Source organism: Acanthaster planci, linkage group LG08 (genome assembly GCF_054643075.1).
Source record: "Acanthaster planci isolate LZ-2023a linkage group LG08, COTS_SCS, whole genome shotgun sequence".
Taxonomy (NCBI): Eukaryota; Metazoa; Echinodermata; class Asteroidea; order Valvatida; family Acanthasteridae; genus Acanthaster; species Acanthaster planci.
This window is the reverse complement of record NC_141784.1, coordinates 10,527,086-10,543,321: the sequence shown is the minus strand read 5'-3', so window position 1 is coordinate 10,543,321 and position 16,236 is coordinate 10,527,086. Positions and strand designations below refer to the sequence as shown.

Below are 16,236 nucleotides of genomic sequence, written 5' to 3'. Positions count from 1 at the left end.
ATATTTCTACCAATATTTATGCTTTATTATCTAATCCAGCGGTTAAAATGTATCAATATAGAATCAATATATTTTGAAAGATCATACCAAGTCGTTGTCCCCAAAGCACTATCTTCTCTACACGCAGTGCAACCAATGAGTTTGGTTCAGATAGTTACAGACCTTAATCATAATGCTGCATGTATGTGTCTTGCTCCCTGTAGATCTTATGCAATAGAAAAAATGAAAGGGAACAGAATACTTTCCCCTCAGACTCAGTTTGGGTACATTACTTTGAATGGTAGAAAAGCATGTTGGCTGTCCCATGATAGAGGCCTAGGCCTATACTAGCATGTCCTTACTATAGAGGGATCCCAATACGACGCTTTTAGCGTCGATCTGCACACTTCCGCGTTTGAAAACGAGGCTGTATGTGTCAGCTTCGATTCTTAATACGATCAGACGATTGAAAATAAGGAGCCAAGACACAAAATACATAAAGGTATGTTAAATTCAGACTTTTCAGGCTGTGGAAGAATCTTTCAGGATGACTCGACACATAAAATCAGAAGAAAAAATAACGACAATTGACCGCGACCTAACGTACCTGCGATGGTCGCGTATCTTGTCCAGTAGGCGTGGTTTAAACTGAAGTGGCGTCACACCTTCGAAACGGATACTCCATGTACTGTGTGTGGACTCCGCGGGCGCGCGCGACTAAGTTCAACACAGAGAGCCTCGGTTTCGATGCAAATATGCGCAGACAGCGCTACTGTGAAACCCCTCTGTACTGGTAATGAAAGTCTGTCCCCAGGTTGCCAACGGTTTGACCTACATTTTGTGAAATTGTTTTTTAAAAAACCTTAATTTAATTCCATTCTCGAAAATGGCCCCATGATTTTGGTGTCGTCCGTCCAGATCAAGTGCTTTAGTCTGGGAAAGCCATGGTAGACTGCAATTTCAGGCCCCATCTTTTAATCCGTCATAGTTCACTGCCTGCTCTCTGATTTGGCCCCCGCAAACAGGAATTCAAATCCCGTATATAAGCAAGCACTGAAACTGGTGCTTCTCAGACATAGCACGCTGGCCTTCTCCAACCAGAATTAACCAGGACGAATTCATTGAGATCCAGATTGGAGCAAATTGCGAAAATACTCTTGGTGGAGGGAGATCTTCGAGGAGCCTCCGGATCAGACTTCCCAGAAACACAGCGTTTCTCCGTCCCCTGGCCTGACCAATATAGGAGGCAAGTTTGCACTGCAGAAACGCGTGGCCCACGTCCAGGCACTCCAGGTTCTGAAGACTTCCCCCGGTCCTTACGGAAAGCACTGTTAGAGAACGACCAAAATGACATCTTTAGTACGCACTGAGGACGACTCACCTGTCAAACAATAACAAAGTGTGCACGCTATCCACGAAACGTCTTACAACGATGCCATTTTGGTTGTTTTTGAACATTGCCTTACGTCTTGGTGTCCCACGTCAACAAGAACGCGCGTCAGTGCGGCACAACAGCAGTTATGATATGTCAATCCCTAAACCTTTACTGCCATCTTGAATGAACGGTCAAAAATAGCTGAAAAATTCAGGCTATTGTTTCTGTCCCAAAATGCACATTTTACGCCATCGGTAATATACAGGAGGCACTTTCATAGAGTAATGAATACAAGTATTTACATTTGATGTGTTAATACTCGTTCTTTGTAATGTATCCTTTTAATTTTGTACTTAATACGGCCAGCCTTTTTTGTCTTCATAGTTGGTAAAAAAAAAAAACGCTTTTGACGTTGCAAAGATAAGGTGCATGAACTAACCTTGAGTGCTTTGACAATTTTGTCCAAATCAATTTTCACTGTATGTTCCGAAACGTAAAACTGTATGACTGTTTTGTTGGCAACAGCGATCCAATTGATTTATTTCAATAGGACATTGAGCCCTCTGATCCATGTGCATCTCAAGAGTTTTTTCTGAGAAAGATAAAGCATTCATGAGCAACGAACTTATATAAATCGTAGCAGAAAGTCAGTTTCCATTTATTCCATACAGTTTTGTGATTTTTTCACCCTTTATCTCTTTTTCCATTTCTTTTACTTTTTTTCTTCTTTTCTATTGTTTTTCAGTTTCTGATACAAAGTTCAATTATTATTTTAAGTCGTTTATCTGACTTTCCTTAACAGTCTACCTTTAGATTCCTATCCCTTGATTTACGTTTGTATTTTCAACCTTAAGTTGATTGGCCAGTAGGACTTCTCTTAATTGATAGGTCTTACTTAGTCTACATTTTATGCCAACAGATGGAAGTAAGTTTTTGTTGGTTCCTTTTGCCAACGCAACAATACTTCTATCTGCATAGCGCAGACCCTTGATTATGTTGCACAATATCATACCATTAGAGCAAACAACATCAAAGATTAACCATGATAGCTCGGTCAATACATCCACAGTTCATGTTTGATTGGACTATGCAACTTTGATAGCATCGAACTGTGTCCAGACAAGAATAGATTCAACACATATCTGGGGAACCCCGAAGCACTTGCACAAGTCTTTCCTTAATACCTTTTAACTCTCTGTTGCTGAGATGAGACGTAAATCTCAACCACGGAGCTCTATCTCCCTGACATTTGGTCTACTGACAGGTAAGAGTTGCCTGTTTGAACACACGTTGGCCAGTTTTCGTGACCTATTTCTAGAGTATAGCTTTTTGGGGGTAAATTATTCGTGTAGGGCGTTCTGTTCATAAAGCACTTAGCCTTGACGCCCATGGTAGGCCCTGTAGTTCATAAGCCTGTCAAAAGCTGCACAGACAACTTGAGGCTGTGACAGTTTCAAAGCATAATGTGATACTACCTGTCGAGGAAATTAAAACCGGGGATAATATTCCGGGTAACACCCACGGAAACAGGTAGGGAATAAAACCCAATCTACTTGTGGGCAGAACACGGAATTGAACCTGGGCCTCATCAAGGGTTAATAACAGCGAGGAACGGGTCACTACTCTACCGAGGGGCTGGTTTTAACGAACATCACCCAAGAACCTTACGCTGACTAGGTTTACAGCGCGTCCAAAAATGACAGGAATTTACTCGTCATTGTTCGCTCTCGTGGGGGGGGGGGTATTTGCTCTACACTTTAACTGTTTGCCCATGGAGGAAGGACACAGAAGGAGTTTGAACTGCTTGGGCCAGAACATCTGGCCAAATACCGCTTTCTGACATACCCAGTATGTCCATAGCCAGAGTGCAGCGCACGCCTGCTACTCACCACCTGTTTTGCAACCATAAGCCCTCTTTGTACTCTATGATCGTCGCCGCAAAGTCCAAAAAAAAATCCTGATATTAGACCTACTTTTGCCATCATTAATAAATGATGGCAAAAGTAGGTCTAATATCAGGAATTTTTCTCTCTCTATTTCCTGGTCACATCGATAGTTTGTATTTAATTGCAAGCAAAAAATTACAAGTATTGCCAGGATATTACTGGCCCCTGCTTGTCTGGCTAAGATGCAGGCAGCAATAAGGCATTTATGGAATGTTTTCTATTATTCGTCAGACGCGGCGGCGACCATCATTGGACGCTTTAAAGTGCGTGAGTTACAACTCCTTCTGTGTCCTTCCTCCATGGTTTGCCAAGGTCTTAAAACGACAAAAAGACCCATCATCCATTCCAAATAAGTTGAACATCTTGCTGTAAGTCCTTGTCCGTATTTGTTAGTTCCTAAAATCTGCCGGACATTCCAGGAGGATGGGGAGGGGGTCGTTACATCCCACTACACTTTTTTGAGGGGGGGATCACCTCCCCATCTATTTGAGTCACTGACCACTGACCATAAACACCTGTAGCCTGCACCAACGGCTTCTAACCTGCCAGCGTCACGGTATCACCTGTAATTGAGGTCGTGGTCAAGCGTGATGAGCTTCGGAAATCACCCCCACCCAACCTCCAATTTCCAACACAGATTTATGCCACTGCTCTTTAGGAAATGTTATTGCTTTCTAATGGTTGTTATAGCACTATGTCTAGTAACTGAAATGTACTTCCACGTGCACAAGGAAGTGCTGTAAATTTTTGCTCCAGAAGGAGTATATAAAATGGCGATGTCCATATAAGGAACGGTGGAGATTTCTTGTAACATGTTGGGGAATGGGGAAAAGTGGCTGGATGACTTGCCCTACTCTGGAAATTTGAAAACAATATTATAGGGTCGATGTTCATGAGAAAGATGTATATCTGTAACGTGCATCAAATTCAAGCAGAATCTTATATCAGAATGGTAAATTAATGGCTTTCAAAATTGCTTTCCTTTTTAGTGATATATATTGCAAACACTTTAGTCGTTGGGAAATCTTAAAAATTCTTCACAATCCGATTAATTTTTTTTAGACCTAGCTCATTTGGTTTGTGAACGGGGTGTCAAGTGATTTCTGTGTATGGAATTTTTTCCCATTTTCTCAGTGGTGATAGGGGCGGCATCTGCACAGACGGGCGGGTGTGAACCCGGTTGGTCGAGGTCACCTGACAAGTGTTTCGGCTTGTTTGGCAACGACATCGATGGGGCAGAGCGCTTAACGTGGTCCCAAGCCGACGAAGCCTGCAGGGCTATGGGGGCGAATCTTGCCAAAATACTGGATGAAAAAATGCAACGTAGGTTCTCTTCGCTCATTACCACACCATAATCTGTATCTGGTTCGTAAGTGTGAGGTCACTTCAGTTTAAACCACGCCCACCGCACACGTGCACTGCACATAGGGTTACATGTATTGATCGCCGTTTATGTGGAAGCATGGAACCGGAAGTAGTAGGTGTCCAGGACAGTTCAAGATCAGCAAAACCCTCCTATAGGTACCTGACCCCCCTCAGTCGGCAAAAATCCCAACTCCAGATCAACTTTCGCCAATCCCCAGGAAAAAAGACGCCAGCCGACTACATCGCACAAAAGGGGCCAAGTTTTTCCCCGGGCTCTCCAGGAAGAAGAAAAAAAAGCCTCATTCTCCCTCAATCGAAGAATGAGGCTTTGAGAAAAAAATTGGAATTAAATTTATAAAACCCTTATTATAAATAGACACATGAATGCAGAAACTAGATCACAACGACGCCCTGTCTTAACGGGGTTTAGTCGACTTAATTAAATCATTTTTATCCGACTTCGTCAGACAATATAACATTACCTTATTATCCCCTCGTAAAAAGGTCTCACAAAGCCCGAACTCATACGAGCGATTCAAGCAAGCCAACAGCAATTTACTCGTTTACGAGTGAAAATAACCCTGTTGTTTCTAAACTTGAAGTAAAAATGCGTTAAAACAGCAAAGGGCAAAACACGTCGAAGACGTTGAAGCTTACGAGCAAAGAGGCTCTGGCTGGGTGTTTAATAAATTCATTGCGTTTTATATCAACGTGGTGCGGTATAACCCAGTAGGATCGACTTACATACCATTACCTAAAGAACTGGCAACGATCATCAACGTTCAAAACAAAATGGATCAAGAGTGCATTTGCTGGGCTTTAAGAGCTGCGCTAGGCTTATATTCCTACAATACAAACATCAGTTAGCAACTAACTCTAATTACAAAACAAACAACTAACCCTAATTACAAAATAAACAACGAACGCACTTCGACGTACACGACAAACGAGGGTTTAAATTTTGCAAACATGAACTTTCCTACACTTATTTCACAAATTCCACGCATCGAATCACAGAACAACTTGGCGATCAATGTATTCGGTTACACGAGAATAGACGATGTGTTCATACTTCACAAGACCAACTACACAACCGAGCTGATCAACTAACTTTATTTTACTCGAGGTGAAACAGCTCATTATTGTTGGATAAAGAACCTCTCTCGGTTGACCAGTGCCATAACAATCACGACGGTGAATCATACTGTTGTTTCAATTGTATGTCTCACTTTCAAGTCAACAAAGACTCGACAGACATAAAATTCAAAGTCGAATTACCTGTAAAGGGTCAACATATTCTCAAGTTTGAAAACTACAAAAATAAACAAAGGCGCCGTGTGTTATCTACGCGGATTTCGAGTGTGTTTTAGAGCGTCTTTCACCAAAAGAAGAAAATACGATTAAAACGCCACGCCACAAGCCCGCAAAACATACAGAAGCCTAGACGAGGCCACTGATTTCGCACAATCACTAGCCAGAGAAACAAAAACAATTAATGAAACATTTGCAGATCCAATGCCTATCATTTGGTCGCACGAGTTACAAAAACACCTCGACAAATGCAACCACTGCTGGATTTGCGAAAACAAAAGAATCACAGTGTCGGTGTCTTATCCCAGACGAGCCAAAAACTAAAGACGACAAAATACTCTTTAGCTTAAAAAACGATCGTGGTTTCACAGAGTACAAATGCATTAGCTGTGAGAAGCTCATCAACAAGTTTCGCAAAGTCCGAGATCATTGCCACATCACGGGTAAGTACAGGGTTCAGCACATGCCCATTGTCATCTAAAACTCCGAGTCGTGCTAAATCAAACGCCTATTCCGGTGATCTTACACAAGTTAGAAAAGTACAACGCACACATAATCATATTTGGGTGTTCACGTTTTTAACGGTAGTAAAATCAGCGTCATTGCCAAAATACCGAAAATTACGTTTCGTTTTCATTTGGCAAACTTAGATTTCTAGACTCGTTTCATTTCATGGCAGCGTCACTCGATCGATTGGCGAGATATTTCCAAACAACACATACTTGCTTTTAGAGAAAGGCGTCTAATCGTATGAATATATCGACTGATTTGACCGATTTGAAGAAACCAGCCTACCCTCCTCGAGACGCGTTTTATAGCACACTCAAGGACGCCGATCGAGTAAAAGAAACTAACTTCTAATCCACAATATAAGACGACTACACCATTTATGCAGTGTGATCTATCATTTGTCGAATTGTATTGCACGGTAACCAAATTGAATAAGCCGATTTACTGCGGCGTAAGCGTGCTTGATTTGTCTACCGTACATTGATTTGTACACCGATACAGACAGCTTGCTCGTTTCAAACGGATGATTTACCCGGTTACCTACGTAAAAAGCGTGAGTTATTTGATTTGAGCAATTACCCGCCGAGTCATCAGCTGTACAATTCAAAAAACAAAAGGACATTAGCAAAATGAAAGATGAATTTGGCGGTAAAGTTATTTCAGAAAAAGTAGATCCAAATTTAAAGAAGGCAAAAGGCGTGACAAAAGTGGTAGCTCAAAAACGGTTAACCCACTAGGCTTGTAAAAGGCGCCTATCTGAAAAAAACACAACATTTTAATAAACAACAGCTTTTCAAATCGAATAAACATCAGGTATTCACAGTCACGGAAAATAAACTGAGACTTTTGCCTTTAGACGCAAAGCGTTACATTTTGCCAAATGGCGTCGATACGTTGGCTTGCGGACATTATCAAACAGGCGGCAAACCAAGGTCTGCAGGTACCACGTGAAGTTCTTCTCTAATGAAACTCCGCTAGGGGCCCTGGAGCAAATAATACATAGTCGGCCTCGTTTTCACCTTTTCATCTCGGACTCGTTTAAATTGACTCGTGCGTTTTTCAATTTGGTAAACGTCCACGCTCCAAATCGAATCGGTTGCCCTTGTAACGGTGCCGCCTTCTTGCTCGCCCGAGTAATATAGGTACCTAACGACTGCATCTGAAGGAAATTCCACCTCTCTTCTCTTGGGAACCGGTGCGCTAGGTGCTTGTCTTTTCTTCATTCAACGGTTTTATAACTTGTGGCAATCTTGCAACCCATTTCACGTTGCGTTCACCCACGTTTAAAATCTCCTGTGCATATTGGTGACCAAACAACCTTTCGGATAAAGTCTTACTGAAACTTTCAACGATTCCCTGCGATCGATGTACACCTGGTTCACCCACTTGAATTACAGCCTCTTTGTTTCACAAAAGCTATTTAAAACTCACCTTTAAATTTCGATTCCGAAGCTCCACTTCTTTAAATCTCGAACCCACATCGACTACGGCAAAGCGTACTTGTAAGTCTTACGGTTTACTTGATCCCAGGGTAGATATAATATATCCATTTCATGCGCATAGTTTGTTTCTAAAGAATTCCGTTGTAAAGTACTTAGCCTGGGTATGTATCCAGGGGCAGGTAGATAAATTTGCCAGATGGATTGCTTTTTAAAAAAAACCAATCGAGTATTATCGACTTATCTGCACCGGTCTTTTGATGCGAGTGATCACCGCGCCTTCGCCTTTCCAATAACCTTGTGGGCTGTAAAACAACTTTGAGAATTCTTTGTTCATTTTAAAACAAAGTTAACTATATACACAAGAAACTGACCAACGCGGTACCCCCGAGAATCCACGCCACGTAGAAATCGGCAAATTTAGGCCCCGGCGGCAATGGCAACACGTTTTACCGGTCAAATCTGAATACACTCTCAGGGCCTCGTCTACGTTGACAAATGTCTTTAATTCGCGCGTTCTTGCCTCATGCGTTCGTTTAAAAAATCCAACAGATGCACCATCTGCGTTTCCCACTTTTGTTTTGCTTTCGCCAATTGTTCCAGGGCTAAGTCGTGTCGTTTGTGGTCTTCGTCGACCTTATTTTTAGATACACTGCTGAATAAAAGTTCGAGCCCGTAAACGCCAACGTATTGACTACGGCTCCTCCTACCATCATTAAAGCCTCGCCATCTTTGAAATAATATGTATTATAAAATATGGATGTTGGCAGAAATGCGATCTGAAACGTTCCACAAGCGCGGTCTATTAGGCAAATACGAAGAATTGTTTTTTTTTTGCGGCATCTTTAATCGCGTTGTCTTTCATGTTTGTGATTTGGAAATAAATTATAAAACAGTCTATTATAAAATATGTCGAGTCAATATACAAAGAAATTGAACCCGAGTTGCCGGCTCAAAGTACCTAGGGCTATCAAAGGCGAACGACGAGATGTCACCATTACGCACAATCCGAGGTCTATTGGCGCAGGTCACACGCCAAACGTGAAGTTTTACAGACTTGGACAAAGTTATTCGCCAAGATTTTTCACAAGGGCTTTTTTTTTTTAAACTTCTGCCCTTTCGTTGGCTAAAGTTTCCGCCTTTTCTTGTACTTGGCGGTCAAATTCTTCTTTACTCGTCGATTTGCTTTCTTGCAATTTGGTCGTTGTATTAGACCGGATCTTTTCTTTCGATTCGTTGAATTTCCTAAGTTCGGACAAAATTAGCACAAATTCTTCTTGAGACACGTCACCGTCTTCGAGCGCATGTGATGGTATTATGGTATTTAGCTTGGCGTTTGAAAGCATGCGGATTTTGCTTTTTTAGTTTTGTGAGACAACCTACGACTGGCGTATTTCAACAAAACGTTAGCACCAAATGCACCAATGGCAATGCCTTCCATTACTAGCCTGACGGGTGCTGTAACTGCTTTCAGTAGCGCAGAAATGTCAATGGCAGCTTACGTAGCGCCTATTGCTTCGACTCCATATTCCACGTAATCTAGCGCGGTTAATAGCCGTTTATCTTTTTGTAAGAGGTTTCTCTTGCGTCACGTTCTCCTAAGATTTGTCCGCGGATGCCTTCGATCTTTTAAAGGTGGTAAACTTAAGTCGCGTTGGCTTCGGTTTGGTACTCACTCAAGTCTTGGTACATATTCGACCCGACGTTCATTATCATCTTTTTATTATATACTTGTTTTAAAAAATGTCTAGCTCAATTCAAATCCCAGCGCCTTTGTTGTCTACCAGCTCTTCTCGCTTGTTTTTTACAGAAAAGGTCAACTCGCTAGTGTTTCTGTCTATGAACTTTTTAGGCGTTTTACTGTCAGGCACGGTAACTGAGAAGGGCTCGGTAGGTACCACATACACGTAGGTACCAACAAGGCCGAAGACTGGCCGTTATAAAGTTTGTCGTGGATATTTAAATGTCTTCGATGAATAAACGCGACTTTCATGGGGTTTAAATCATATTTACCTTCATAAATGATGTATGGTAAAAGTTTGATTTTGGGTAGGTTTAACAGCTTGGTCACTTGTTTATTTAGCCTCAACTTGAAGTTGAGGTCAGTAATGGCCAAGGTCACACTCTTTGGCCTTGAATGGACTTTAACAGATGCACCTCGGACTGAGTTTAACAAAACGTTAAACCAATCTATGCCATAATAACCAGGAAACACCACGATGATTCCTCTTTGGCCCTCGAGTAATGATTGAGATGTGGCTTGAGAGTTAAGTCTATCAAGTATGGGTCCTCTAAATTCCGTGAGAAAGCTAATCGTTTACCTTCACGTTCATCATTTCGTACTTGATTTAAATCAGACAGCCACCGACGTAAATCGTGTTTTGTCGGCTCGTATTTTTCTTGTTCGATTTGTACTGATAAATCCTTGGTCCGTTGATTTAGAATTTTAATTCTTAGTTGTTTAGTATTTTTTGCATCTAGTGCGTCTTGTTCAAACGCCTCTAAAAACTCGTTTTTAATTCTTCGTATAGCTTTTCCATTCGTTTCACTTATACTAGGGGGCCTACCGTCCAATTATGTGTCCCACTCGATTAGTCACGTTAAAATACCCAGATTTAAACTGTGTAGATTTAAACGACTTTGTCGCGTTTTGTGTTATTGATCCTATGTTTCAATTAAAACGTGGATTTTCGGTTAAATAAAAAGAATGCGTTTTCATTGTATTATTAATCGGTTTTTAAAAAAACCTAGCTCAATTAAAACTGTGCCGTCTTTATTAATGATTTCTTCTTTTTCGTTTCTCAACAAAAAATGTAAACTCGTTACTGATCGTTTACAAGTGACTCAGCGCTTTCGCTCGCGTCTGACGTGGTACACAGCATGTATGAAGGCTGCCCGTTGAAATAATTAAAATGGTTGTTTATTTCTAGAGTGTATCCAAAGTTCCTTGGAAGGATTTGTGTTTATCTTTCCTATATAAATAACGTTTGGAACGAGTCTACTTCTCGGCAAATTCAACAGCTTGCCGACTTCTTTACTTAACTGTAATCTGAGTTTTAAATCCGTTATCATAATTGTCACCACGTTTGAGTCTCGGAGAACCTTAAAACTCACATCCGGAATGGTGTTTAAGATAAAATACCAAACCAATCCACGTTGTAAAACCGCGTTGGAATAATGACATTCCTGCCCTCTCCACCTTGCAAAAAATCTGCGGGCGTTTCGCTCTTGTGCAACCGATGCATCACTAGGGCTTTAGAACCAGAAGCCGTAACTAAAAGAGTGGGTCTGTCATCAGTTGTAGCAGCTCGGATGGTTCTCTCTCTTTGTTCATTGTCGTCGCTCAAAAACCCCTCTTGAATAAATTTCAAAGCGATGCGGCGGGCTTCGTCATAAAAAACTACTCCTTTCTCTTTATCTGTTGCTTCGTCTGATGTATCTCTTAAATGTAAACGTAGATTCATTAACGTTCTTCTTTGCTCGCGGAGACCAGTTATGATTTGGTTTACTCCGTCGCTGAATGTTGCCAAATTTTCCGATTCGTAAGCTTGAAGATAATCTCCTATTAAGTCATAAAGAAAAACGTACTGTCTGCCTCCAATTCAGATAACGGTATTAAAAGTTGTAGTTCTTCTACAACGTCAATGTTGATTGATGTTACATCTATTGAAGTAAGCAGTTCACGATTTGATCTAACTCCTTCGGGACTCTTTTCTGCAGGAATTCCTTCGACTTGAGTTTGCCATTCGATTTCGGTAGATTTTTTAATGTTGAAATATTCCAGGTGAAAGCATACCTTTCTGACTTTAATGTTTTTATTGCCCTTTAAATTATTGATTTGATTTTGTAATTCAAACGTCTGTGGATTTTTGGTCAAATAAAAAGAATGCGTTTCCATTCATTATAAACCGGTTTTTAAAATATGTATTTTACTTTGTCTTCCGGTTCTCCAGTTACGTCTTGAAAACACACTGCCGCCAGCGCCCTGAATGGTTTGCCTCTAGAGATCTTACACGCTAAAACTTGGTTTAATTTGTTTTCTATGAGAATCGCTTGTTCGATAGTCAATTGAATGTCTAATTCTTTTAATATCTTGCTCGTTTTTGGCTTAGGCTTTTTATAGACAGAACGCTGGTTGTATTTGCCGCTTAAGTTCTCTGCTTCGAAATCGGAATACGGCTGTAGTATTCTAAAACAATTGTGACAATATACACGCCCGTCTCCTATTCTTATTATTGGCGTGTGGGTACGTGTCTGTGTCTTCGATATTCACATAGGCTGATTTAGGGGGTTTTATGCCAAGTCAAGAAAAAAGCTCTCTGTCAAATGATGGTAAATAATTACCGTCCATTGTGTTTGATATATATGGTGATTTTTAAACTGTGTTGTGGGTGCTGGGGTGAAGGTGATAGCTGAGTTGAATATTGGGGGGCTGGGGTTTGGGTAGCAGGTAGGTAGGTACCCAGGGGTGGAAGCCGAGTTCATTATTTGGGGGGGATTTCCCCTTTTATTTGGAGATTTCCCCTTTTATTTTGGGGTTTTACTTTTTTAGTCGGGTAGGTATAGGAGGGTTTTGCTGGTCTAGAAACGCCATTGATAATACTACTGAAGTTAACGCTCAACTTCTACGATCGTCCAATGGGAGCCTGGGGAATCGTGGCGCGTCCGCCTTTGTGACGAAGTCGCTTACGAACCTAGCCCCTGATAAGTGTGTCGAGTGTTGCCAGACAATTGAGGACGTGCGGTAATACCGGTACCCTTTGAGCAACGTGGACATTGGTACGTCTTTCTGGGTGTAACGATGGCCATTTTTGTATCAATAAAACGCCTAACGGGATCATTACATTACTACAAAATGTATGTTCCATTCATTTTAGAGTGATTTTTAAGGTTACGCTTTGGCATTGTCTAGCACGAAAAACCGCACCAATGTATAACATTTTGCTCCTGAATGAACACGACGAAGACTTTTCTTTTCTAAAAAGTTTAAGGCTTTTTTTTTTAAAACAAAGGCACTATGACTTTGCTGTGCTTGTTTGGCTTTATAGCAATCCTATCTGCCATGTTAGTACAAGCTCCAGCCTCCAACGTCTGGATCGGTTTGAATGATCGAACTGTTGAAGGAGTCTACCGATGGGCTGATGGTACCCCTCTGACCGGATTCACAAACTGGGGTCCAAATCAACCCGATAACGGAAATAAAGCCTTCCAGGAGGTACAGGGAGACTATTTTTATAAGTCATAATTATAAGTTATATTAAGCAGCAAGGTACTTCAATCTTTATCATTGTGCCAAATGAGTTCGTTTGTAGCCGCTAGCCATGCTTTGGCGTGTGGGCTAGCTACTGTAAGTACCCTTTGCTCAACTAGATTACAACTTCACTCCCCCACAAGATTCTTAATATTTCACACTGTGCATCACTCTGGTTTTAGACTTGGGCCACGTACTTGCTCTCTTTGTGTCTGAGAAAAATCCTCAGAGAACTTTACACAAAAAATCAAGGATTGTCACAGGGTGGAAAATATAAAATTAAAACCCAGGGATACACAGTTCGACCTGGTTGAAAGGCATTCTTAAATGGGGTTTATAATAACAAGAGATTGCCGGTCCCAGTGGCAGGATACTTGCTATACACCGTAACAAGTTTTTATGGCGATTCCATAATCCAGGACTGCATGTATCTACGGGCAAACGAGAATTTCCCAGGTGAATGGTACGATGGATATTGTGACTATCCTCGGGCGTACATCTGTGAGAAGCCTCAAGGTAAACTTCTGACTAAAGCAAGATCTGTAAGACTGAGCCCAACATTTACATATTCATAGCATCAAAAACATACCATTAAGCCTATCACGCAGTACGAACATAACCCACTGTTGTTGCTACCGGTATCGATTAGGGCACGTACAAATCAGGTATATCGAGAGGGAATGACTTAGATGCCGCAAGGCACTCTCATTGGCGTTCTGATTAGATGCGCTTTGCTTTAAGCTGTTTGTATCCTCGCTTTCAACTCAAAACTACAAAGTCCAAACGTCAGAACCAGCAGCTTTGAGGTCATAAAGTGAAGAACGGTGGACAGGAATTTTTGCACAAAGTTTGTTTTCGCTGACCGTGCATGGCGTGCATTCGTACTGTATTGTATGCTTAGCTCATACTTAAGCCTACAATCCTTGACAAAATAGTTGGAACACCTTGTGGGAAGCGCGTTGCAAAGATCCCCCTCTCCCCTATTCAATGTTGCGGTCATTTATTGGACCCAGATTCGGCCCAACTTACCCAATGAGAAGCAACATTGACAGGGGGCGAGGGGGAGGCATGTTCCAACGAGATTTGTCCAGGATTGTAGCTCAACTTAGTGGAGCGTTAGTGCTCCTCTCTTTTATACTGGATCGGTCGTAGGTTACTAGTTAGTATGACCGATCCAGTACAAAATTGGAAAAAGAAGAGTACTCCCGTCCCACTCAATAGAGCTGACTTAGCCCTGTACTTTAGCGTGAATTTAAATCTACAATGACAACCGTTCCTTGGGCTCTTTGACATTGCTCCGTTTTTGTATAGCCCGTTGAGCCCATATTTTCCTAACCCATTGTAAAAAGCCAATAACTTGTTATTAAGTAATTCTTTTTTTCATTTCCCCCAACCACAGATCCTTCGATTCCCGTCGACCCACCGAGCTTCCCATGCTATGTGGAACTGGATCCCACCTATATCATATACATGAGAGCGTGCTATAAACTGGAGAGTTCGACCACAAGATCCAACCAAGACGCAGTCTCTTTCTGTGAAAACGACCACGAGGGCGTCAGAATCACCTGGATAGAGGATGCTTTCCAAGAGGCCTTTCTTCAAGCCATGCTGTTCAATGCTGGGATTAATTCTGCATGGATTGGCCTTGAAACACTACGAGTATAGCTGTTTATAATATTTTCATTCTACTGAAAGTTAAACTCGTCCGTTACCTTTTTTATAATTTGAATAAAAGTTCCGTGAAATCATCAACATAACATCAGATGACATATGATAAAAACCGTCAAAACTGAAAACATGATTTCTTCATTTTGTGCACTCAATATCATTTCGCGCTCATGAAGTCATTTCACACACGTTTATTTTATATCGTGCACTCAAAATAAAAAATTAAAAAAATTGTAGACTTGAAATCATTTGGCGCACTCACAATCACTTCGCTCGGCCGAAGTCGTTTCGAGTGCTCGGAACAACTTAATTCGCCGGCTCCAAATCATATCTCAAATGACTTATTTTGTCAGATTGGTTCTGGTTCGACATTAATAAGTCTGTACACAAAACACATTTACCGACTGTCTTCAACTCCTACGATGGGGAGGGGGCTGTCGATCATTCCTGGCGTCGAAAGAGTTCGTGTTGTAATTTTCCTTTTTCTAAATTTTTTGATAGGGTATCAATAACTTGAAGTGGCAGGGCAGGGAAGCTTTGACCTACACTAACTGGGCCAAGAACCAACCACAGGACACTACACGATGTGGCATTCTGACCACTGAAGGATGGAAAGATGAAGATTGTAATGCAAAGCATCCAGTACTCTGCAGACAGAATTTAGGTAAATGGAGACAGTGGTACTAATGCATTTAAGTACTAATAATCGCTACTTGTTAATGCTTGTTATAGACAGCCCTAAGTCATGTATTTAGATAATCGCAAAGCGATGGAGAAAATTGGTGCAAGTGGCTAATTTTAAAGTGGTTCCATGAGCTTTTTACATAATGTAAATTATGAAAATTATACACGGAATGATCTCGCTCTGAGCTATTAAAGGATATTGTATGGATTTCAAATTAACTCAAGACTTCTATTCTGACCTGCACAGCATAGGCAGGCGGGGATGCTTTCCCGTTGCCCTAATGAAAACAACAATTCCAAAGGGAAAATAAGGAACGGAAAGGGAATAAAGAAATAAAGGAGAACAGGGATAGAAGTATGCGTTTCCATTCCTCTCATTGAAAGAGCTTTGCACCTTCCAAGCAACACTCATTGGCCTACCTTCTGATAGCCTTTTGGTCGGCTGTTGCTGCTCAGTGTAGCATGTGAGGTAATCTTGCCCAGGTGCTAACAAAACTCTTCCTGGAAATTTTCTATTGTGAAAATTAAAATGCTTCAGCCCCCAAAAATTTTCGGTCACAAATCATATTTAACTACTGTAAAAAAACTGTGGATGCCGATTTGGACAAAAATTGTAAAATGGAATTTTTTTGTTCATTCAGCTTAGGATAATTGAATATAATGGTATGTGTTAACATATTTATCATGATTTTCATTGTTCCAGTTTTA

At 41.2% G+C, this 16,236-nt stretch overlaps 1 protein-coding gene across 3 annotated transcripts in view; it reads left to right on the top strand.

Annotated features, from left to right (window-relative positions):
* The first annotated feature begins 2,163 nt into the window (after positions 1–2,163).
* The window catches only part of LOC110989687 (macrophage mannose receptor 1-like), a 30,947-nt gene continuing 16,874 nt past the window's right edge, over positions 2,164–16,236 (top strand). For all 3 annotated transcript variants that reach the window (XM_087139941.1, XM_087139939.1, XM_087139940.1), the window contains exons 1-6: positions 2,164–2,618; positions 4,435–4,623; positions 12,974–13,140; positions 13,596–13,692; positions 14,576–14,835; positions 15,346–15,508. In XM_087139941.1, the coding sequence (XP_086996067.1) occupies positions 2,561–2,618; positions 4,435–4,623; positions 12,974–13,140; positions 13,596–13,692; positions 14,576–14,835; positions 15,346–15,508 (934 nt within the window). In that variant the 5' untranslated portion in view covers positions 2,164–2,560. The remainder of the gene's footprint in view (positions 2,619–4,434; positions 4,624–12,973; positions 13,141–13,595; positions 13,693–14,575; positions 14,836–15,345; positions 15,509–16,236) is intronic.